At 41.8% G+C, this 25450-nt stretch overlaps 1 protein-coding gene across 1 annotated transcript in view; it reads right to left on the bottom strand.

Annotated features, from left to right (window-relative positions):
- The window catches only part of PRKCE (protein kinase C epsilon), a 483732-nt gene that overhangs the window by 301077 nt on the left and 157205 nt on the right, over positions 1-25450 (bottom strand). Inside the window, exon 2 of the mRNA XM_023531274.1 lies at positions 11648-11711. Coding sequence (XP_023387042.1) covers positions 11648-11711 — 64 coding nt within the window. The remainder of the gene's footprint in view (positions 1-11647; positions 11712-25450) is intronic.

Here is a 25450-nt window from a genome sequence, read left to right on the forward strand (position 1 = left end):
ACTTACTGCTGAAATGGATTAAACTGCTGATGAGTTCTATTAGAGGCTTTTCCCATATTCTAAATTAAGCTTAAAGCTGCCTCTCTATGACTTCTACTCCTGTGATCCTAGAACTGCCCTAAGGGGCCACAGGATAAGTTCTCCCCATATTCCACTTGATCACACTTTAATTTCTTAAGATAACCACCAAGTCTTACCAATCTCACCTACTACTAAGGATCCTGTGCTATGGTCAAGAATAATTGAGGCTGGCTCCCTGGTGGTGAATATAGAGAGAGATTTGGGAAACCTTCTGATTGACTCACATCTGTGTTTAGAAAGTCTTTATTATGAGAATCTGAAATCCTGAGCATTTACTAAATCATAGCATCTTGATATACTGGCAATGCGATCCAGTTGCGGGCTAGACACCTAATGAATTTTTTTTATCTTCAGTTGGCTGGTTAGTAGCAGGGCCAGGAACAGAATCCAAGTTTCTGATTTAAAAAAAGGAGTTACTCCCATTACATCTTACCATAAAGCTGTTTAATGCTGAGTTAAGTGCAACTAATTGGGGCCTTGAGCCCAACAGTAATGAGGCCCTGCAATAATCAAGGCTCCCATGGACTTCATCCAAGTTTAGAGATGGCCCTTGTTCCCAGTCTGGTTTTGTGTCGTCTGAATAGCAGGACAATGCTCCAGGCTCAGTATTACCATATAATGAGGCTAGCTAGGAGCCTCATGTGAACTGGGCCAGCTCTCAGCTCTGAGCCCATTTTACAGAAACCTCTACCCTTGAATGGCTTGTGGCTTACTGGGGTGGGCAGGGCACAGCCAGTACTCTAGTTATAGATGCAATATAAATATATGAGTACCTGGTTGTACAGAAAGACACAGAAGAGTGTGGGAGCAAATACAGTATCATGACCCAGCAGGTGGGGGTGGGTGGGCCAACACAGGAAGGCCTCTAGGAGGAGAAAAACTTAAAATCCAATTTTGAAAGAGTACAGAAGTAGTTGAATAAACAGGGAGGGGACAGGGTATTATAACTGGTGATTTGGTGTGTGTGGAGGCTCTGAGTACCAGGCAAAGAAAGCTTAAGCATGCGAGCCCACGCCCACCTGTGAAATTGATTGTATACTGGAATATGAAACAACTGATTATCCAAAGCAAAGTCATTCCAAACACCTTGTTTATCTCAATAGTTTCCTTTTAAAGTGACACTTTTTCCTGTTATTTCATTTAGTCATACATTAATTTATCCGACAAGTAAAAATTATGCCCCTCCTGTGTACCCAGCACCTAATCCAGAACTCCCTCTGCATTTCCCCATCCATTAAAGGCAGGTGCAACTTGCTTACCCCAGAGGAGGATCACATAAAGGTAGGTTCCAGCAAGGTCCCTGGGCGAGTTATTTTAATTAAAGCCCCAGGAAGCAGGAGAAAATTAGCACAGTGGGATCAAGTTCAAGCACCACTCAATACTTGAAGGTATTTATAGAAAAACAAACACAAAAACTAAAAAATCCAATATCCTGACTGGTTGCTTTTTGTCTTCCTGGTATAAATTGGTTCTTGTTCTCCTAGCTGAAAAACACTAATGCTATCCATTTGACCTTCTGCAAATGATTAAAGTTGGGGCCAGAAAACCAAGGCCTGGCTCGGCATTGCCCACCAAGTACCTTCTCAGCCCCTTTCTCAAAAGAAAGAATGAAAAAGGAAAAGATACTGAACAAAAAAGAATTCAAAGGCATTGACTTTGAGATGGACTAAATGGTTGGAAGTTGGGAAAGGGAGAAATCAGTAGATTTCCCTTTTAATTTTCAATCAGGTAGAAACTGGTGGCTGCTCAGCATTGTTCAGAGGGTATGTCACAGGTCTTGTTGTCTCTCGCTACTTAAAGTGCTGTCTGAGGACCAGCAGCATGGGCATCTCCCAGGAACTGAGGAGATATGCAGCATCTCAGGCCCCACCCCAGGCCCACTGAGTCAGAATCTGCATTTTCAAAGGAATCCACAGTGATTCACATCAAACTCTTTAAGCTTCATTTTTCCTATATGTAAAATAGAGATAATAAAAGCTAATTGGCAGATCTATTTAGGCTTAAACAAAATGATCTCTATACAGAGATTTGGCATAATTTTTTTTTTTCTCTCCTACTTCCCCCTTCCAGGCATCTGGCTGTGAGCAAACTTCTCCTGCTTTTGACTCAGAACTAGAGAAAGAGAAGGGGCTCTTAGTCCCATCCTCTCTCTGTGTACAGAGGAGGCGGCCAAGGCCCAGGTGGAGTAGATGACTTGTTGCTGACATGCCCTAGCTTGGGAGATCCTGGAGGGCAGAACCTAGGTCTTTCTCATCTTTGTTTCTCCAGCTCTTACCATGGTGCCTGGCATGCAACAGACTCTTAGTATGTTTGTTCAGTCAATTGGTGTATCAAGTAATTAGCTAATTGTGGAGCAGGAACTACAATGCAGGTGTCTATGAAATCCTAGTTCCAATAACATGTAGATACACTTGAAAGTGAACTGAACTTCCCCTGAGTTCACTCTTCCTGACAATGCGAAAGGAATTCACACCCGGCTAATAGTAGAAGCCTCTGAATTAAACCACCATTATTTTCAATGTCAGGAAAGAGGCAAACTTGTGCACCTGGAGAGTAGGAATAACCCATTGGCATCCAGGTTGCCCTACTTAACGGAGCAGAAGGTACTACAGCTGGTGAAGCTACTCAGTCTGTGGAGATGATCTAGACTAGGACAAGTGGAAGCTGACCCAAAACACTGGAGAGTGCTCCCTGGTGCCAATAAAAATACCACTGTGGGATTGTCCGTCGCAAGAGATGTGAGCCTCTTGGTAGCAGCAGGCTTAGGCATGCAGAGGCAAGTCACTAGAGTAAATGCTCTGCGCACATCACTCATTCATCACTTACCCTGTAGAGTCCAGCTACCTAGCCCACCTGCCTCTCCATATTGCAGCACTCAGTCATCCATACGAACACAATCTGAAGAAATCCCTAATTTCCAGACATCTCGTCACAAATCAGACGCGTCTGTGGAACAACACAAGGCATCATACCTAGGGTTCCCTGTTCTCAGATGTGTCAGTCTATGGATTCAGTGGATCCTTCCTTTCTGACAGGCTCTTTTGGAGCCTGTCATAGACTCTGGCCATGGGCAAGTCACTGTCACTTTGTGTATGGGAATGGTCACATTTCCACCTAATTTTTTTTCAAAATGTCTCATTGTTTTAGTAGATCATATGCATACATGGGAAAGAAAAACAAGATTACAGGCATTGACAAGAAAGGTTCCTTTTTTTCTAAATTTACCCTTTCTCTTCCCCAGAGGCAACTGTTGTCCTCAGTGTGTTATGTATCCTTGCACAGAAACCCTACACACACACAGGCATATCCACTGGAATAGAAAGCCCATAGGGCAGGGATTTGCTTATATTGTTCATTTCTGTGCCCCTAGCACTGAAAAGAGTAACCTGGCATAGGAGCCCAATAACTATATGTTGAATAAATGAATGTATAAACCAGGGTATAAACCTGAAAAGTTCAAATTTTGGTAAATCAAGTCCTAGTCCACCTTTATCTTCCGACTGGATGCATCTTCAGTGGACAGTACCTCTGTTTCCTCGCCCAAGGTAAGAGGATACCTGTTATTACCTGCCTTTCAGGGTTGCCATGGAGAACTGATGAGGGCATGTAGAGGTGTTGGTGGGTGTCATTTATGAACTGCCTACTCCAGGAAGAGCCCTCAAGTAGAAGGGAGTCTCCTCGATGGTCCCACAGCACCCTGTTCTACCAACAGCCACCCAACAGCTGAAACCAACATTACTGTATTGCACTTACTGGTCTACTGCTCACCTCTTTCTGTAAGAGTACAGACACCTAACAGCAGGAACCATATTCATGAGCTCTACACTCCCAGGGCCTAGTATATCTTAGATAAGCAAATAAGCAATGCTTCCAGGGAAGGAAACTGAGGCCGAAGGGGAGATGGAACAGGTGATTCAGAGACATTTGTTATCATGTGTGTACATGGGCAAATGCACACACCTTCACAAGCCAAGTTCACACCAAAGATTTATAATCAAGGAAGAAGATAAAAGCCCCAGCGTCAGCAGCTCAAATAAGATGGTGAATGCACTTGATTGTGAAAATGTGAATGTTTCAACAAAGCTAGGTAATAAGGAATATCAATAAAATTGTCAGCACTGGATAAAAGAATAAAGTAATTGGTCCTAAAAGACAATTCTAAATTAGGTTAGATTATTGGAAATACCCTTTTTGTTTCAAGCCAAATCACAAGATATCAACAACAGTAAATGATTAAATTATGGGTCACTTTGACTCAGTATGATCTGAGCTGCAAAAATGAATTTCCCAAAAATAATCTTTATGAGACACAGAAATGATATATAGCAGGAAAGCAGAGACAGAATTGGGGATCATGCCAGTAAACACAGGGCTCACTTCTTGACTAAAGATCTATTATAAACCCACCTTTTCCATAAGCTTATTTCTTCAATATGACTATTCCTTCTTAAATTACTTCATTAGTAAAGCAGGCACACAAGACAATAGAAAATACACATCTATGTACCCCTAATGGCAGAGCAGAAGGAAGCTTTAGGAGTGATCCTAAAGAGCTCTGCTTCCAAACACTCGGGATTCAATTTTCGTTTTTCATCTGCTAATAGTTGCCATTTGGTGTTGTTAACCATGGATGATTCATTTCAGAGGAAGTGCTGTGCATCTAGCGCCTATTTGGAAGGAAATGAGGGGTTCTTGGCTTATTTCTCATCAAGTACTTTACTATTGTCTCTTTGTGACATTATAAACCCCTTGATGGGTGTTAGGTGCTCACTGCTTTCAAGCCGATTCCTCTTGTCTCATCTGGTGCACATGGCCACTTCTAAGAACAAGCATTTATTCTTTCAGGAGAGAAGATAGAGCCAAATATCTGTCAACTAAGGGGCACACTCCCTGAGTCTGAGTATCAGTGGCAAGTAGTTATGCTGGGAGGAAGGTGGAGTACACGTTATAAGATCAGTGTTTTTTGAACATCTGGATTTTGTTATTTTCACTCTTATCAAGCACTGAAGCTGTCTCTGTACTTCACATGCTACTAGAGAATCTAACACATCCATGCATGTCTGAGGAGACTGTATGGTGAGCCAGACCAGGATCTCATTGCCTAAGGCATGTCACAGCAGGGTGATCTCACAGGAGGGAGACCTATCAGTCTATTGGAGCTGGTACCTGACTTTGAAGTCCCCTGTTTAGGAAGGTGAGGGCTTTCTTTAACCTCCCCAGCAATGTTTCTCATTAGAGACTGAAAAGAACTTGAAAAGAGACAGTGGGAGTGTTGGGGATTGATACTAACTAGATAGGCTGAAGAGAAAGAGAATGATGAGGGTGGCAGAGTGCTTCCCATGGGACTCCATGAGAATGATAAGGTAGAAAAGAGAGACACTGCAGAAAAGGCCACAGAGGGATGCCTGTACCTGCACTTGACCTAATTGCCTAAGTCCCATGCTTTTAAAATGTGCTCTACTCAATGTCCCAGACATGACCAAACTTGACCTAGAACGTTCCTCCTTCTTTGGGGCCAAGGTGGGTGAGAGGCCTTGACCATGAAGACATATCCTTCAACTTTCAAACACAGCTTACTCATTTAAGCATGGAAATTTCTGCCTTAATTTCTGCCTTAATTTCTGCAACACTGAAGACTGTCTTTGTTTGAAAGCTCCTGAGGATCACAAATTGCATCTACTTAATTTCTCATGTCTATCCGGCCTTAGCTAAAAATAAGAGCGTCAAAGCTACCTTTGACAGCAATGACATGATTCCCTCTGCTCAGAATGGCCTCCCTGCTTCTTCCCCGTCAATCCAGGCTACCTATCTTTTCCTTTTCAGCCCAAGCCCTGCCTCTTCCTTGAAGTTTTCCTGAGTTATTCCAGCCCCAATTTATTCCCATTTGGAGAATTCCTAATAATACCCAACTGAGCACTCAATATGATATTCCCTTGCACTGTTCTCTAATACTTTTCTCCCACAAGTAAGTCTGGGATTCCTAATTCAAGTGCAAGCTTCAAGGCCATGTATTCTTATAAATGCCATCTCTCATTTTCCACCTACCATTCCTCAAACCCAGGACAAGCACCAAGCTGGCCACATTTATTAAAGTTGCTGATGACTATTGTTCATATGAACAAATGGTTCTTTTTAACTATCTTCTGGTTACATTTTATCCAATGATAAAATAATGTAAATTTTTGAAGGAAAACGGTAAAATTCTTATCAACTGAAGCTTCAGTGGGACTCTAGGCAGAGTTTCAAGAAAAGTTATCCCTCTATTTCAACCCTGAAGGCAGTGCTCTAAAACTCGCTATGGACACAAGTAAGAAAGATAACTAACCTGTTGGGATTTGAGTCAGGTCAGTTGCAGACCAAGACTTAGCTATGGGTCCACCTTACAGAGAGCCTGAGAAGCAGCTGACCATTCCTGAACTGGGACCAATAGCATTTTCATTTCTAAGAGGGTGGGAAAAGATCTGTTTATTTACGAAACAGACTCTGGGTCACCTTTGGGTTCAAAGCTAATAATTAGCTTTATAGTTCTGTAAACTTACTGAAGAAAAGAACTAAAAAAAGAGAAGTGAGGAGGTCTTTGCCACATTGGCAAACTCATCATTGGGTCATGATTTAGAATGGTGCACTGGATTGTATCCTGGGGTCTGGACCCAACATCTGGTCATGTAATCAACCTTGTGGCCTTGGGCACATCACTTGACCTCTAAATGTCACCATCTCCTACGTGGAGGTCAGGTACTTCTACTATACACATTATCATTTCAGAATGGAGCAAAGCTGGTTTGATGTCTGTCTGTCTGTGCGACTTGAAAAAAGTCCAAAAGAGACCTGCAAAGATGAGTTAAAATTTCTAAACTATCCCTTCAGAAAAGTTAAGGGATTTGATTGATTCAGCCTGAAGAAGAAGGATTTAATAATGGTCTTCAAATGGATAAAGGGCTTTTATCCAGGGCCAGTGAGAGTATGGGGACCACATGTTCTCAGTCTGTACTGAGCAGAGAGGCCAAAGCCCACACTCTGACAAGGAGATATTTCTAACATTAAGGGCCACAGGACACAAACAAGCTAGAGAACATCCTTCTGGTAAATACTTCATTGGGAGAAGGGTAGAGAAGGAAGAGGTGGGGAGGGGGGGCAGGGAGGAAGGGAGGAGAGGGAGAGAGGAAGAGAGAAAGAGAGAGAGAGCGAGAGAGAGAGTGTCAATGAAGCAAAACTATGGCAAAACAATCTCATAGCCCCTGCCAGATATATTAGTCTATAAATTACCTCTTTGTCACCCTGCTCTGTCCTTGGACATTCTGAACATGTACATCCCAGAGTCAGAAACCTACCCTCAAACTATTTCTCTGGATGACTTCTCAGTTTTTCCAAACCTGCCTGCTGCTCCTTCACAGGCACTGGGTTAGAGCTATCCCCACCTCCCTGCCCTCAGGTCTCCAGGGCCTTAGGATATTTACTGAGCATCTCCTATATGTGAGGGCACTGTACTAAGGCACCATTCTTACAGCAATTCTATCATAGTACCTATCCTAGATACTATTACCCCACTTATGGATGAGAAATCTGAAGCTCTAAACTACTACACATTAGAGCCAGGATTTAAATCCAGGATTGGTGGATGCCTATACTCTTTCCACTCTGCTATCTATTTTAGGGAGGAGACTGGATGCGTTCTGCTGCATGTGGTTGAAGAAAGAAGGAGAGAGGGGTGGATCTTGTCCCCTGCTCCTCATCTGTTTCCACAATATACCATCACTCCAGAACCTGATTTAACTGCATTATTTGCAATGTATGTATTGCAAAAATCATTCAAATTATTTTATGTATTCTGCATTTTATTGGAAAAACAGTTTGGTAATCCAAACATACCAGCGAGGCCTACTTCTTTCTACTGTTGGTTTAGACTCTGCAAAACTCTTCCAGGTGAACGCTATGCCTGGATGGAAGGCAAGGGAAGAAGAGTCTGGAAAGCTCCAGGTCAGATTAATTGCCCCTCCTCTGGGAGCCCACAAATCATAAAGCATTGTCATATTATTATAATGAATAGAAATAATATACAAATTATGTCACAACAAGAAAGAAATACTAACTAAAATGCACAGCAGGAAACAAGAGTTTGCACATTTGAGAATTCCATTGCTATTTATGCTTCTGTTACCTGGGATAATTATGCTCTGATTTAAGTCTCTGGTGAGTCTGTGGTGCCATGTTTACCAAGAAGCCATGCGGTTCTTATGATAAAAGCAAAACACTAAGAGGCTTCTGAGACTGGAGGATCACAAATGAACATTCCAAGAAGGTTTACTACTTGGGATGATGTAGGGAAAGTGCCTCACACAGTACCTATTAAAAAGAGTCTCCTTTTAACCCCTTCTACTTGCTCAGATACTAGCCAGCCCTCGGCCTTGAGCTCGGAGAGATGTCTATTCAAATTATACCAAAGGGCAAAATCACATGACCGGAGATGACCGTAACTGTCATCCAGCCTGACCTTCTTACATCTGGGGTTAGGTTGCCTGGTTTAGCTAAATACACACTGGTCAAATCCCATTATGGTGAACTGCACAGGACATGCAAGCAGTGGAATTTTATTAGACAGTTAGAAATCATATTAGCTCCCGCTCTTACAGACGTCAACATCCAGGCTTTCTACAGTGTGTTAGCAAAATAAAAGAATCCTTTGGCATATCCTAGAAGATGGAGGTATATTCACACAGTCTCAACCCCACACCTTTCTCTGAGCTCTTTGGTATTTGCACATGTTGTAAATTTTGTGCAATTTCTATGAATATATTTTTTTCCATTGATGAGACCTGAGCATTTGAAGGGATGCTTGATGCAGAATAATACAGTGCTGAAAACACCAGCTATGCCTCATTTCGACTCTCTTTTCATCCTCTCATGGAATATAGAGTGATGTACTTCCACTCGAGACAGAGACTTAGACAAGAATCTGTGAATGTCTATAGACTAGCTGTGACAACCGTTTTCACACTGGATCCTTCTCACAGAGTCTAGGTAATAAGTGTGTTAACTACTCATCCTCCACTCCTCTCCTTGCCCTCCCACCCCTTCCCAAAACAAAACTATCTCTGGACCAGGAGTTCTCAAGGTCCCAGCAGCAGGAGAACACAAATAAAGTACAGCAAGATCAGCTTCTAGGAAGGGATTGCCGGAAGTCCTTCCCACCATCCAGAAAAGGAATCCCAAATCCAGCAACAGCAAGAAAAAAAGAGCAGAAAAATTTCTCCTTTTCTTCAGAGCAACACATGCTAGCACTTTACAGATTCTGGCATGTGTCGGCATTTCTGAAGTAAACTCTATTTTCTTTAGATGAAAGAGATAAAAAAAAAAGTAGAGTAAAAATTCAGCCCAATGAAAATTGCTTTAGCCATTCACACACAATAAGCCATAGAAGCAAGAAGAAAAAAAACAATTACTTCTGATTTATTTATTCATTCATTTGTCCATATCTTTTCCCTCTAATGTAAAAAAAGACGTCTTCTATAATTTTGCAAGTCATTAATCTTTTCAAAGAAAAAAATAATCCCAGCCTCCCATTGGTTGCCCAGCATCGTGGCACAGGAAACACATATTTATTCAATTATCCCATTGCATATAGATTATGTAAGGAAAAAAGAGGGATTGCTCATCAAATGTTTTGCTAGTGTCTACAGTTAGGAGGCCACTGTAATATAGGCCTACCTCAGAGATATTGCGGGTTGAGTTTTAGACCGCCACAATAAAGCAAGCATCATAATAAAGTTAGTTGCAATCTTTACTGGTAGAGGGTCTTGCCTTCAATTTATAAAAAAAAAAAAAAAAAAAGGCAACATCTGTGAAGCACAATAAAGCAAAACCCGATAAAAAGTGGCATGCCTATACAGTTGACCCTGGAACAATGTGAGGTTAGGGGAACCAACCACTTATATAGTCAGAAATCCTCAAATAACTTAAGTTGGCTCTCCACATATGTGGGTCCCCACTGCAGATAGAAAATATGTACTTTTAAGTCTGGTGAAACTGGACTCACACACTATGTTAAAAGTAATGCAAGTCTTCACCTTACTGGATGCTTTATTTCTTAATCTGAGTGGTGGGCACACTGGTGCCCACTTTACTGTCCTATGGGTTCTTTTGTATATCTTAAATACTTCATACTAAATATTGCTAAATACCCAAATCTTCTATAACAGATTCTATTCTGGGCTGTTTAGAGCTGAGAGCAGAGAAACAAAGTTGGAGATACCAAAATGTAATTGCAACAAAGAATGGAAAATGTAAGAGACCAATTTTTGAAAGGATATTTAAAGTTTTAAACCCATGACAAATAATTTCAATCTATTAGAAGAGAACCAAATTCTATTACGAGCTCCCTATTCACACGATTATTGAATAGCCATTGAAACTGGATGATAAATCAGCCAAATAAAAATCATCAGGCATCACAGTCAAATGCATCATTTGAGCAGTTCCTTTGAATTTGCTTACATAATCTCCCCTCCTATTACTGAACCTTAAACTAGAGCTTCTTCCCTAAAGTAGGGGAGACCATCTGGGGTTGTGACTTCATGCCTGTAATCTCCAGAATTCTGGGAAGATGCTGTTAAAGGCCCAAGTCTACTAGCCAGGCCCCGAGGGAGTTGTCTCTCCCGTTGAGCCACAGCCTCTAAACCCCATTTTTCCTCATCACCAAAAGGAACCAGCCTTGGTTTTCTGATCTTGCTGGCATAACATTAAAACCAACCGTTCTGTCCCCCTGCCCACAAGATAGGAAAAGAGGAAAAATAGTCCCAATAATTAAATTTCAGTCCTAATTCCCAACCTTCCTAGAGCCCAAGTCTGCCACCATCTCCCTGTTCCCGTTAATTGTCTAGTCTTCCCTTTTCCCCTGGCTGCTCAGTCCTCACCACCCTGCGAGCCCCTAAAGGTAGTACATGGGCAAAGACAGGATCGAGAGGAGAGGGTATAAGAAGAAGAAAGAAAAAAAAGCCAACTCTACGAGAACATCTATACCCTGTGTAATCAGCCAGTGAGAACACACATTCCCTCACCCCATTATTTCTCTTTAAGATCAGGGCTTTCCTCTGCATAAGGACTGGTTAGAAAATAAAAATAATTTTTAAAAAGTAACACTTCTATAAAAGCTCCAAATAAATAAGATTCTGAAATACGACACCTTATTTGTTTCATTTCTGATTACTGTTAGACCAACTGGTTTACTTCCTTCCCACCACACACACGCAAACCCCACGGGAGCCTCCAGGGAGAGCCTGTCACTCTGCTGAAGTCTGCCTGGCACACCAGCGTGCAGGAACGCCTGTTTTATTGGCTTCACTTGATAAGTCAAAAATCCTCCCTCTGCTCCACCAAAGTTAACAGATGGCTGGTCCTTTTTGGTATACAGGCATAAATAAGCATCTTCAAAATATCCTTTTTAAAAAAAAAAAAATGAGCCAATTAATTAAATGTCACTGTAAAATGTCTCAGCCAAAAAGGGAAGGGAGAAACTGGAAGACAAATGGTCAATGGAAGAGAACAAAGATAAGGGGTCACACTCTCCTACCTTCACCCGATGACCCGGAAAGATCGATGATCACATACACTCTGCCTTCTGGCTCCAGATCAATCTGCAATTAAGAAAATGACAGTGACTCTGTTAGTGCATTGTGGGGCCACCCTGAGAGTTCCATGACATTTCTACCCCAAATTGCTGAAACTTAAGAGTCACAGCTCCATTCAATTAATCGACCTCCAAAGTGTCAAGTGCTCGGTGAACTGGGAAAGAAGAAGAATCTGCATTTATGGACTGTGTGTGATATTCTGGGAACAGTTCTAGGAGGTCTGATGCATACTCAGTAGGTTGTTCATCCCAGTAATTCTTCAACCAGAAGTGATTTTGCTGCACAAAGGAAACAATGGCACAGGAGACACTGACAAAGGGAACATTTTGGGGACACAAAAGTATCCCCAAAAAGTAGACCTTTTTGATTGTCATAACTGAAGAGGGAGTGGTACTACTAGTATCTAATATGTGGAGGCTAGGGATGCTGCTAAACATCCTACAGCACACGGGAGTGTCCCCACAACAGAGATCCAGCCCCAAATTCCAATGGTGTCGAGGTTGAGAAATCTGTGTTATCCCATTTTACAGATAAGGAAACTATGCTCAAAGTTCCAGGTAAGTAGCAATGCTGAGATTCTGCAAGGACTGTCTTTAAAAAAAAAAAAAAAAAACGTGTTCTTTATAGTACGCGAACTGCTCACAGAGGAAATAAGAGAAGCACAAGACACTATTCCTGCTTTCAAGGTGTTTATAGTCTCATTGGGGAGTTAAAAAAAAAAAAAACAGAAAAAAACAAAACAAAACAGAGAACAATGTTGACCCCAGCTTAATAATGAGAGATAGAGAATAACTGATAGAGAGTCCGGTGAGCCTGACATCAGTGTAGAAGACTTCATGAAGGCTAGGAAGGGAAGGCATTCAAGGTAGAAGAAACAATATAAGCAGAGGCTGGGAATGTGCATGGTGCTCGTATGAGACTGAAGGACCCCCACACTCAGGTTGTGTGTTGGCACATGCGTTTTGCAAACCCCAGATTCTACCAGGGTTGTAAAGGGAGAGGCAATATTGCTGGTCTTACCATTGACCTTCTCCACCCACCCTCGCTTCCTCCCCGCACCTCCAAATCCAGCTAACTACTTCTGTACAGAACCAGGTAATGAAATCATATGATGGGAGAAAAGTCAGAGGGGCTGGGACTCTTACAGTTGAGACATCTTTGCAAGATCTGACCTACCCTTACAGAAACTGTGTCCTCCAGGAGACAGGGTGGTACCTGCGGAAACCCTGGATCACCAAGAACCCCCAGTAGCCTACTCCCACCCACATGATTCCATCTGTCTAATGGGCTTATACATGCTAGGCTTGTCTCCCCAACAAGCTGTGAATTTCTCGAGGGTAAGAAACACTACCCTCCTTTTCTTTTTCATTGTCCTCAGAAAAGAGCTGACACACACTTAGCAAGCACTACTTACAAAGGGTCATTCTGGTGAAAACCTCCTCCTTCAAGACAGAGGTCAATTACCACCTCCTCTCTGAAGCCTTTCCAGATATTCCCAGTCAGAATTAACTACCGCCTCACGTGTGCTTCCAGAGCACACATACATATCTTAACCATGGCTCCCATTAAACTGCCCTCCATGGTCCACAAGTCTATCTCCCCTGCTAGACAGGGTATGGGAATCACATGTGCATCCTTAGTTCTTAGCTCACTGTCTGCTCATCAGGAGACACCTAATAAACATTTGAAAAAGTGGAGAAAGGCTCTAGATTCAGAACATCCACAGCTTATTCTGGATCATTCGCCCCTCCAAGACTGCATCCCCTGGAAGGAAGACGGGCAGGTGATCTATACCAAAGTGACATTCAAACGAGGTGAGAGAGAAAAAGAGGCAGCTGCACCATGAGCACCCCATGCTCCCCGTGAGGTAAAATACTCAGCTCAAACCGATATTCTCCAGGTCTCTCCCCCAACATCTCGCTCCACCCACAGTCCAGGTTCCCCGAGCCATTCACGAGCCCTTTTATTCCCAGACTCAGCCTTTCACGATTGAGAGTGCTAAAGGTTTTCCTCAAATTTTCACTTTTATCAACAGAGGTCTTCACTGCCGGCTAGGTAAGACTCTTGGTGACATTTTGGTGCTCGGTCAAGGCAGGGAGTAGGGGGTACAAGGAGCTCTCTCAGGCTGCCCCACAGGAGTCTTTCGTCTAGGATCTTGAGGTGAGATCCAGATGGGAACCAAATAACCAACTGGTGATGCCATGAGATGACTCTCCCCATGCCAAGAGTCTGTGATTTTAGGTTTCTGGGTAAAGAAAATGTTCTCCAGCACCCTCACCACTAGTTCTGCCCCCCAACCCCCACCCTGCCACAGGCATAACCTGGCCCCTGCACTGAATTAAAAACAGGAATACCAACAGTCGGCTCTACTGATCAGAGCCAAACCAGAATCCTGTCCCTGCCACATTTCAAAAACATCAGGGGCCCCCTTGTCCAAAAGCATGGAATTTAAATAATGTATGCCTTTTAGAGATTAGATCATCCCTATTAAACCCTGCCGGCAAAATGAAACGCTTTCTCATATCCTCTAAGTCAGAGATTTCCCACGACCGTGGACTTCATTGGCGAAGTACAATGCTATCTGTGAAAAGCAGGGAGGAGACAGCAAAGGAATGAGATGGGCTGCGAGGCTGATCTGAAGGCGGGCGGCATGCCTATCTTTACAAAATGGGATTGAGAACTTGTGGCAGGGGGAACAGGTCATTGACTATAAAATGTATTAGGATATTAACATTCAAGATAGCAATCAGAAACCATTCTAGCACCCGCTGCCGCTTCAATACCAATGAACTGCATTTCCAAACAGAAAAATAGAAATTAAGCTATTAAACATGCCAAAAGCAACAGAGAGCTTAGCAGCGTGGGCAGATGGCCGCAGAACGCTGGCAGAGGCCTGGCCAGCCAAGTGAGGAAGCTTTGAGAATCCATCTAGGGTGGTGCAACTTCAACTTGGACAACAAGAGGGGTTATCAGTCTGAAAGGTGGTGGAATGTGGTGCGACTTCATGGCCAAATTAATTTGTTACAGATTTTGTTCACAATTACGAGGCCCAGATAATGAAGGAATGAAGGTGCTCAGCCCTGCATAGCCTCTGCAAGCTGTCAGTGGGCATCACCACCAGGCAGCAGGCACCACATAAAAGTAGGCCTCTTCCTTTCTCCCAACCATTCCCAGGCTTAATTCTAAGCTCCTTTTCTGGTGCTCCAGGTCCCTCCCAATTCTCCCTGAGGCAATCTTTATCAAATCTCTTTGAACCTCATGCCTTTACTTGACGAGTCTTCCCAGCTACCATCACTGTTTCTTTGAGGATTCTCTTTCAAGCTCCCGTGTCTTTCGGCTGAGGCCAGAAGCAAGGCAGAACAGTGGGGGAGACAAACATAGCCTTTGGAGTCAGACCAGGGCTGGATCCCAATTTTGTCACTTGCCCACTCAGACAATTATTTGCTCTCCCTGAGCCTGGCCTCAATCTCTTTATCTGTGAAATGGGTTGTTGTGAAAACTCCATGAGATATACATGCAAATTACTTGGCACAAAAGAGATACTCAGTATGTGGTGGTGAAAAGTGAACTTGCTGGCTCTGTGGCCTGAAATAAGCGTCTACCTTCTTTAAGCCTCAGAATGCTCCTCCGTGAAATGAAATTTATAACAGGTCTTGCGTCATTTGGGCTGTCATAATGTTAAATGAGATAATCTAGGGAAGGTGCTTAGCATGGTGCCTGGCATTAAACACTCCGTAATTATTGTTGTTATTAAAAAGCAAGTCTTCAAATCTGCCACTTAGTCAAAGGTTCTTTCTACTCTACCAAGCTTTCCCCCAACACAAAAGGCATTTTCTGGCCCAAAGGACATCTGATGACCTTACAGTGTTGTTGTGAATACCACATAAAGAACTAAGGTAACAGTTTTGTACACAGCCCAGGGGAAACCCAGGGAAAGAAAGGCTATGGCCCTGGTCATCAGAGGCCATGAGAAAAGAAAGGGAGGGTGACCACGCATTGTCTGAATGCCTACTATGCCTCAGACACTGTGTTCACTGCTTTACCTGTATTAGTTTATTTAATCTCCTGTAAGGCAAGCAATATTCTCTTACCTTTCAGATGGAAAAACTGGGACTGAGAGAGCTTTAAGCCAGACTCCTACCCAGAACTCCCTAGAACACACAGAGATGACTTTGATGGAGCTCCCATCTCAAGCCCTGCCCAGCCCTTAAAGCCTCCTCTGACAACCCAGTCTCAGAGTTTTCCTTGCTTTAAGCCTCTGTGGGTTCATTATTCTCCTCAGGTGCAATTGACTGGCTTCCCAGCCAGGGTGGTTTAAGACTGAGCAATGCCTCCCAGACTTTGCCCCGCCTACCCTCCAGCCCTTGGAGAAGGTCTGGGCATAAACGGAGGTCCACTCATTTGAGTTAGAACAAGGCAATGAAGAAAGGGCCCAAACTATCCACAGACCTATATGAAAAAAATCTCTGAAAGGACAAGACTCACAGGCAATATTTTTGCGAGTGGTGCCAAACCATTCATAAAGCCCTTCACACACACTACTTCATGTATTCCTCATAATTAACCTATAAGACAAGTATTATTATCGCCATTGTATGTATTGGAACACTGAGGTTAAGGAATATATATGGCCAGTGTAGCACTAGTGAGAACATACCACTGCCCAACTCCAGAGGGCACCATTAACACAGTAGTCTGTCTGAATGAATCCCCTGGAGCTGGGCAGCCTGGAGGTGGGTGGCAGAGGCAAAACTCATACCCTTAACTCCTGAATCTCAGTCCAATATTCCTGTCACCACACACCACATCTGCCCTGTGGGAACCCTAACCACTTGGCCAGCACCCCACTTAGTGTTACTGCTGCATATCACTGTGACCCACAGGTATCTGTGTGCCTATGTTTTGGGGCAATCGAGTTCAAGGCAAAGGAGGTCTGAAATTCACCATCGAGCTTCCTCCTGACCATAGGCTCAACTTTCACCAGAGCCCTCTAGGCAACAGAACAGCCCGCAAAGGTCACACATGCCCAGTTTTGAGTTTTACTTCCTTCTCCATCTGTTGTCAGACACTAGGGCCTGGAAAGAAGCAAAAAATAGGAAGTAGGTCAGAAAAAGGTGAATTCAGAAAGGATGAGAAGGAGGAAGAGAGGCTTGCACAGCCCATGTTACACCAATTAAGTCTTAAATAATAGACAGGTTCTTTATTACTTGAAAAAGGGTGGGGAGTGAGGAAGGAGGAAGTATATGGGAGGAGAAGAAGAGAGAAGAATCAGAGGTTCTTTCCCAAAGCAGAGGACCTGCTGCCCAAGTCCTGCACCCGTCTATTGCTGGCCATTCTCACTGGAGTATCTCGGGCACACCATGGTCCGCAGAGGTGTCTGGCATGGAAGACGCAAGCTAGACAGAGCAGAAGACCTTCACTCAGCAGACTTTCTCCTAGCTTCTGCTTTTGGAAAGCACAAAATATTGAGGCGCTACAGTGGACAATTCTCAAGCAGCTATTGGGTGCAGATTTTGAAGTTAATAGCTAATTAAACTAATTACTCACCATTTGAGAAGGAGTTTGCTACTTCCTCTATTGGTAGAGTGCATTAACTGCTTGAAAAGCAGAGGGTGCACATGTAATTAAATATTTTAAGGGTTCCATTCTAACGAGCTTCCAATAGCACTGACTTTCATAAAATAAGGGAAGAGGAGGATTTTTTTTTTTCAAACACCTGCAAAAATATTATGCGGGCTTTAGTGTACATCCCTGCAGGGTAGAACCCTTTCTGTCCAGCACGTGGGAGGAACTTATTTATACATGTTGGCTCAATGGTTAGATGGCCTTATTTTAAACTGGATCTGCACAACTGAATTATGGAGATGATTTACTTGGGAAGCCATCAACCTGTACACAAATGTTCCTAGCAGCTTCATTCATAATAGCCAAACCTGGAGACAATCTAAACATGCAACTAACAGGGCAATGAATATGTGAACCATGCTGCATCCATATGACGGTATTTTACTTACCAGTAAAGAAGGGACTACTGATAATGCAACAAAGCAGATGCTGTGGGAAAGAAGCCAGACACAAGGGAGTATATATTGTACAATTCCATTTCCATGATGTTCCAGAATAGGCGAAACTAACCTATATTTACCAAAAGCATACCTACTGGAGGTAGAGGGAGAAAGTGAATGCAGAGAGGCACAGAGGACCTAAATGATTTTGTCAGTATTACATTTTACAACACTAAAGTATATACTCAAGTAAAAAAAAAAAAAAAAAAAGAATCATGGAAGAACTTTTGGGGAAGGTAGAAGTTTTCTCTTTGTTGATTGGCTGGGAGTTACATGAATATATATCTTTGTCAACAACATCAAGCCACGCACTTAAAAGAGATGTACTTTTTTGCATGTAAATTATGGCTCGATGAAGTCGTTTTTAAAAAAGGAGAAAAAAGAAGCCATCATTTCACATTAAGGATTGCTCCACAATTTTCCTTTAAATAACAAATCATCTTCCCACCCTCGGGGCATTTAAATTTTCATATTCCATTTTTAAAAATAAAAGGGTTCATTCAGTTTTTCGAGAGCGCATCTGTCATACAACATAATGTACACCTACCTGTGTAGGCACGCATTCACACACCCACCCATGTGTGCAAAACACACTCATAGGCACAGCCACCTTCTTCTGTCTTTTGTGATCAAAACACAATAATAGCAAGAAAAACATCCAAAATGTAGATTTGAGAGCCTGCTGAATTATTTAAATTTATCTTTCTGTGTGTGGGTCTCAATTTCCTCATATGTAAAATATGACAATTAGACCAAATGCTGTAAAATGGCTTTTAAGGACCTTAAGGACCTAAAATATCCATGAATAGGGACTTCTTAAATAAATCATGGTACATTCGGTAGATCAGTATACAAACCCTAAAATAAAAAGAAAAAAAGATGTAAATGTAATAACTGCTATGGAACGATCTCTAGGATATATTAAGTGGGAGAAAAAAGCAAGGTGCAATGTGTTTATTATGCTAGGCTACCGTGTGAATAGAATGGGTGCGTACATGAGTGAGCACACACAAACATACATGCACATACACACGCTCATATGCTCTATCACACACTGTTCCACATAGATTATCTCTAGGAGTCTTAGTCAACAGGAAACAGGGGTTGCCTCAGGATTGAGGGACTAGAAATCAGAAAAGGGAGCTTATTCTTTGCTCTATGCTCTTTTGAACCATCTGATTTTTTAAAAATCATGTTCTCGAGTTAGCTTGCTACAAAATTTAAGTCTATGTCATTTTTTGCTAGCTATTTCTAACCTCCAATCCCCCAGAGAGCAGCTTGCTTCAGTTACCAGACACATCTTAAATAAATGTCCCTCAAAACTGGCTGACACAGTGCTTTCCCAAACCCCGAATCCAGGGCACAGGAACTAACCGAGCAACAGCCATCATCTCCATGTGAAAGTCCTGTTGGCTGGACGGCAGGCCTCTGTTACAGATCCTAGCTCTCCACAGGCCACAAATAAAGTAACTCAAGTTAGCACCTGCTTCCTCTTTCCAACAGACTCAGAAATAGACCCAGAGAGCTGGCTCTCTCTGATGACAGAAGTAGCTAAAAACAAATAACTCTATGTGTACACAAATGCTTTCCTGTGCTGGGAAAACATCCAAAAGTGCCCAACCTAATATTGAGAATGTGTAATGGTTTGCAAAGCATCGCCCAGTCACAGTATAGTTTTCCAATCTTCTTTCAGGAAAATGTCAGTGCGTGACTGAGTATCCTACTTAAGAGAAGATGATGAGTACAAAAAACAAACAAAACAAAACGAAAAAATAGGAAATGTAGCCACTTACCCCCAGTGTTCTGAAGGGTAAAATACCTACTACCAAGCTGCACTATGCATTTTGCATTTTGCTTTGCAATGGTCTCTCTCACTGGGTGTATTTGTAATATGTGTTTTATTCTACATTTCCTATTTTTATACAAAGCCAATACATGGCAGCAATTGAGAGTAAAGGATCTGAAGGCCACCTATTTGAGTTCAAATCTCAGCTCTGCTTAATATTAAGCTGTATGGCCCTTGATTTTATTTCCTCATCTATAAATGGAGAATGTCAATGGCACCTGCCTCATGGTATTGGGAGGATTAAATGAAATGGTTTAATTTAAGTACTTGGAGCTGTGCCTGGCACGTAGCTAGCCCCCTATAAATGTAAACTGTCTTGTCATTATCGTTATTTCCCGCCCAGACTGTGAGCACCCCTAGGGCAGAGCCATGTGCTCCTTTTGGGGATTCTGCAGTTCCTGATCAATGGCTGGGCACAGAGCAGGTAGTCACTAGAGACTCCAAGTGGAACGAAATGGATTCATGTGGAACAGAAGGCAAGTTCAGACAGGAGCTCAGAATTGTACAACCAGGAAAATTATCTTCAAGCCAGGAACTTTTCTGTCCATAATATTACAACCCAGTAGAACCTTCTGTTAATGGTCGTTCATAAAGATATTCAGTTCCTGACTCCCTTCGAAGTCTAAGACATTCTAAGTATTATTCATCACTCTGAGCTCCACAAGAAGACAGTTTTATTCTTAATAATAATCACAACTCTAATGAACACCATCTATTGAGCACCTTACACGTGTTCTCTGGGTGAGGGACGCAATATCCTTATTCTTAACCATTTCAGGGATGAGAAAACTGACGCTTAGGGATTTAAGTGACTTGTCCACATTCTCAGAGCTTGAAGAAGAGGAGCCTGGACTAAAGCAGGGCTCGCCGACTCTGGACCCAATCCTGTCACCTTGAGGCTTATGTTCAGCAAATGGCATGGGCTCAGGGAGATTATGTGGAAAGAACATGGTGTGAGCCGTTCAAGGAGCTCACATGGTGTACATGACAGAGTTGCTTCTTGGACACAAGAACAATGAAAGCAAACCTCCTTCATTGTCCTGAAGCTCACAGTTGAAGGAACACCAAACCCTAGTATAAGATCTGGGAGGCTCGAACAATGAGAGACAAACACAGTGCAGGCTGCCCAACTGTGGAGAATAAAGGCCCTCCTAGAAATACTGCTGTATGTGATTTGTATGTATATCAAGTCCTATTTGCCACTGCTTTTCATCATGTTATTGAAATTATGTCCTATGAGAAAAAGTCTTATAAAAATCATAGAAGCATGAAATTTGAGTCATAACCAACTTAAAAATCACTTAGTTTAACTAGGCAAAGAAATAAAGGGTAAATTTTTTTTCTTTTACTTTGCCTATCAAATTAGCCAAAGTTGCTTTTGGGCTCTGTATTTGTTATTTGCTTATTAGAATGCAAACAAAACTACCATGATGTGTGCAGTTTTTAAAAAATCAAAAACCACATGTGAACTTATGAGAAGCAACAGTCCCCTGCCCCGTTATTCCCCAGAGGGAGCCAATTTTAATCATTTCTATTTGAGTTTTTCTGGTGGTCACTGCCATGTCCCTAAATAAAAAGTTTATACCTCAATTTCCTGATTTCTTATTTTAGACATTCTCTCTTGCATTGCTGATGTGATAGATGAGGATTTAGTTCACTCACCACCTCCCTCCACTTTCCTCCTCCACAAAATAATTATACATCGCAATTCTCAGTTCCTCCTGTTCTTCCCTACAACTGAAAAAAAGTAATCCAAAATGTCAATTTCTTGTTCCATTAACTACAGACAATATCCCTTGACCCACCACATTCTAACTAGAGGACATTAATGTTTCCAGCCCTCCCTGTCCTCTGCCTGAGTCTCTCCCCACTCCCCGTGTCTTTACTGTTAAGACTATCAATAGTGACAACATATTAGTGTTGTTCTCTAACCGTATCTGAGTTCCATGTTTTTTGTTTACCTTGGTTTTAAAATCTGAAAACTAATTAATAGTGTTTACTCTTTATGACTTTATAAATGGTATTATATATACCTTATTCCCATGGGCCCAATATGACAACCCAAGCACCACTCAATGGAGAAGATAACTAACATCAAATTCAAACGGATTCTTTTTTTTTTTTTTTTTTTTTCCGCTCTACCAATTGCCTTTCTCAGATCGTCAAGTTTTTTCAGGGCCCTTTTCTCTCAGGGTTTGCCTTCCTGGAGATCTCCGCTGTTCTCTCCATTCTCTGGACTGACCTCTCTCTGGTCTGCTGCACAGCTGTAGCACTGTCACTTCTGTTCACTGCTCTGCTGGGTGCAGCTGCAGGTACTGGAATCCATCATCTTCCTTGTTCTGGGTTATTTTCTTGTTTTTGCCAGTAAAGTACATTCTGATTGAAATATCGATTAGGAGTGCATAGAAAGCCAGATTTCTTAGACCTTTCATGTCTGTCCTCACACATGATTGATACTTTGGCTGGATACAGAAATCTAGGTCTGAGAAATCATTATCAGAACTTTCATCTAACATAAATATTGCCAGCGGACTCTGATGTCAGCTTGATTTCTGTTGCTTAGTAGACTTTGTTTTGGACTCTCTGGAAGTTTTAGGATCTTTTTAATCTCGGTGTTCTGAAATTTCACAATGAAAGGTCACAGGATATGGTTTTTTGATTCACTGTGCTGAATGAAACTGAACTTGTGGAAAATACTCTTCTATTTGTTCTTTGCTACTGGCCTCTTCTCTGTGAAACTCTTATTATTCAGATATTGGACCGACAGGATTTATTCCTATGTCTCTTACTACTTGTCATATATATTTCTATTTCTTTTATCTTTTGAGTCCATATTCTAGATTCCCATGACTTTACCTTACAATCCATTCACTGAACTTTTATTTCTGACAATAATATGTTGAATTCCAGAAGAATCTTCGTATTTCCTATGCATCCTTTTACATAGCACCTTTTTCTTTTTCTGGTTTATGAATGCAACATATTTCTGTGGACGCTGGCCCATCTGCCTTAGGGTTAGAAAGTGGGAGCTGGCCATTAGAGCAGGGGATCCCCACACCAGCCTTGCTAAATCTCCCCAAACCATTAGACCATTTCTTTTTAAAAGAATCTTCCAATTTTTTACACTGGAAGTTAGGGTCTGGCTCCAAGCCCTTTGGCAGTGAGTGTAGTAGGCATACAGTTGCATATTCAGACCTTCAGACAGTCATATATTTTCAGCCGCCTATCTCGTTCCTGATCCCTGAGGTAAGTAACTACGATCTCCAAACCTGGAGCCCCCTTAGGGTTCTGTAGAACAGCTGGCTCTAGGCCAGGCTCCAGTAACTCTACACATGTTCTGGGGTCTTCAGCACCTTTATTCTGTTCCATGAGTTGCTATCCTGCCCTCTACTTTCACCCTCAGAAATTCGATGAAATAGCTTTATAATGTCTTCTTTCTGCTTACCTGGTTGTTACAGAATTTTATCACCCGCTCTTTGTTTCTTTTTCTATTACTTGGATTGGTTCTTAAGTAGGCAAAGAAACAAGCGCATTTGTTCCAAGACCACCCTGAATGGAAAATTCAAAAACATGTTATCTTAAATGATAACATCCAGTACTAGTAATAGCAAGGAGAAACAGGCCTTCTAAATGGGCCCTGATGATTAACTATAAGTGGCATAAAATTTGTAGAGAGTGGTTTGGTGGTATATAGCAAAAATCCTTTGACCTAGCACTTCTCCTTCTGGGAATTTATCCCAAACCAGACATGTGCAAAACGATTTAAACACAGGATGATCATTACAGCATTTTTAAAGAGTGTAAAATTAGAAAATAATTATCCAATAATAGCAAACTATTTAAATAAATTGTGACATATTCAAATCATAAGACCCTGTGCCACAGTGAAAAAAAATCATGGAAGGATATTCAAAATATGGCATTAAGCAGAAGAAAATGAGATTATAAAGAAATATGTATTTTATGATCCAATTTTATAGAAATAAAATGTATATGAGTAGGTATATACACAAAGCAAAAAAGGTTATCTATGGGGGAGTAGAATAATGTGTTTTTTTAATTTATGCATATTTAGTCTTCTAATCTTTGTACTTCTCTTCTATTTTCTACTATAACTTGTGATTTTAAAAAAATCAAACAATAAATTTGTTGTCACTTGAAGAACATTATATAGCTCAATCCTCTTGTTTACAGGTAAGGAAATTGAAGCACAGAGAGCAGTAAGCAATCTATTCAGGTACCCGAGTAAATGATCCATAGCTGAAGTCCTAGGCCTTTTAAAATAATAAGGCTGGACACTCAACTTAGACATCCATGTGCTGAAGCTCACACCAACATCTAAACTAGGAGGGACGCACACAGCAAAGGGGACCAAAAATTATTCAAGCTCTGAATGTCAGAATAGTTCCTTAATGTGTATGATAGATAGGAGATTTCCATATGATATTTTGGACGAGTACAGAATAGAGCTATATCACATGTATGTTGTGTTATAAACCATATCAAAGGGATTCTATGAACTCACCTCTACTTTGTGAGGGCAGTTTAGGGCCATCTACAATCACTACTTAATTAAGGATGGCGGGGCTTGAAATAAATAGAAGAAATAAACCACTACTCAAGCACAAAGAAAATCTTCAGCCTTTCAAAGACATCAAAGGAAAATAAAGTTTAAAATTTTCAAATATATCCTTATAAGAGTCCATGCTTTGTTTATTGTCCAGAATAGATATAACCAGAAGCTAGTCTTAGTTCATAGATCCTTTCTAATGTGTTGAGATTTTGTTGGTTTTCATTTAGAGTACTCCAAGCCTTAGTTGCAAAAAGACAGGTTTCACAGTTTGGCTTTGGTGACTGTTTTTTAATTTTTCTATTAATTTATCAAGAAATGCCCTCCTGATACTCATCAGGAACCAGTGATGAGTTTTCTGGGAGGATAATAGGAGCACATCAGGCAGAGGGAAGAGGTAGGAAGGACTTGGCCTTTGCCAGGAGTAGAAGGATGGGTGTGACTGGAGCAGAGTGAAGGGAAGAGCAGTGGGAGATGAGGTCAGAGAGGCAGAGAGCAGTCAGTACTTGGGCTCGGGCTCTGGCTCTGAGCATTTCGAGATGGGGAGCCAGAAGAGAGTTTGAACAGAGCAGTGACATGCTGTGACTTATACGGTGAAGGCTCACATGAGGAAGCAGGAAGGCCACTTAGGAGGCTATTATAATAATCCAGGTGAGAGTCTGAGGCTATAATAATAACCCATGTGAGAGATGATAGTGACTAGGAAGGATTGGGAGTAGTGAAGGCGATGGATTACAGGCCGTGTGTGAGATAAAGGGCACAAGGCTAGTATGGAGATTTTTGGCCTGAGAAAAACATGGAGCTGCCCTTGGCTGAGCAAGAGACTGTGAGTAGAGCAGCGGGGGAGTGGGGCACCAGGAGCAGGGTTTGGACAGACTCGGTTGGACACAACTCTGAGACAGCCAAGGACAACTGGATATATAAACTTGAAGTTCAGGGGAAAGGTCCGAGCTTAAGATCTGAATTTTCCAGTCACTAGCAGGTAGATGGTCTATATCCAAAATCCCTGAACCATAATCTTGACATCCAAAAACTCTAAAAATTGGCCTTTTTTTAAAAGTTTGAGTCAAAATCATTTGGCAACAAACCCTGACCCAATCTGACACATAAGGCTGTTTATCGTCTATATTTATGTCTCTTAGTGTGATTATTTATACAGTGGTGTTATAGAATATTCATTTGTTTCATTATGAAGGGCTACCCCAGAATCTGTTGGGGGTGTTATGTAATATATGGACTATATGCTATATTAATCTTCTAGAAT

This window comes from Pteropus vampyrus, unplaced genomic scaffold (assembly GCF_000151845.1).
Source record: "Pteropus vampyrus isolate Shadow unplaced genomic scaffold, Pvam_2.0 Scaffold66, whole genome shotgun sequence".
NCBI classification, from domain to species: Eukaryota; Metazoa; Chordata; class Mammalia; order Chiroptera; family Pteropodidae; genus Pteropus; species Pteropus vampyrus.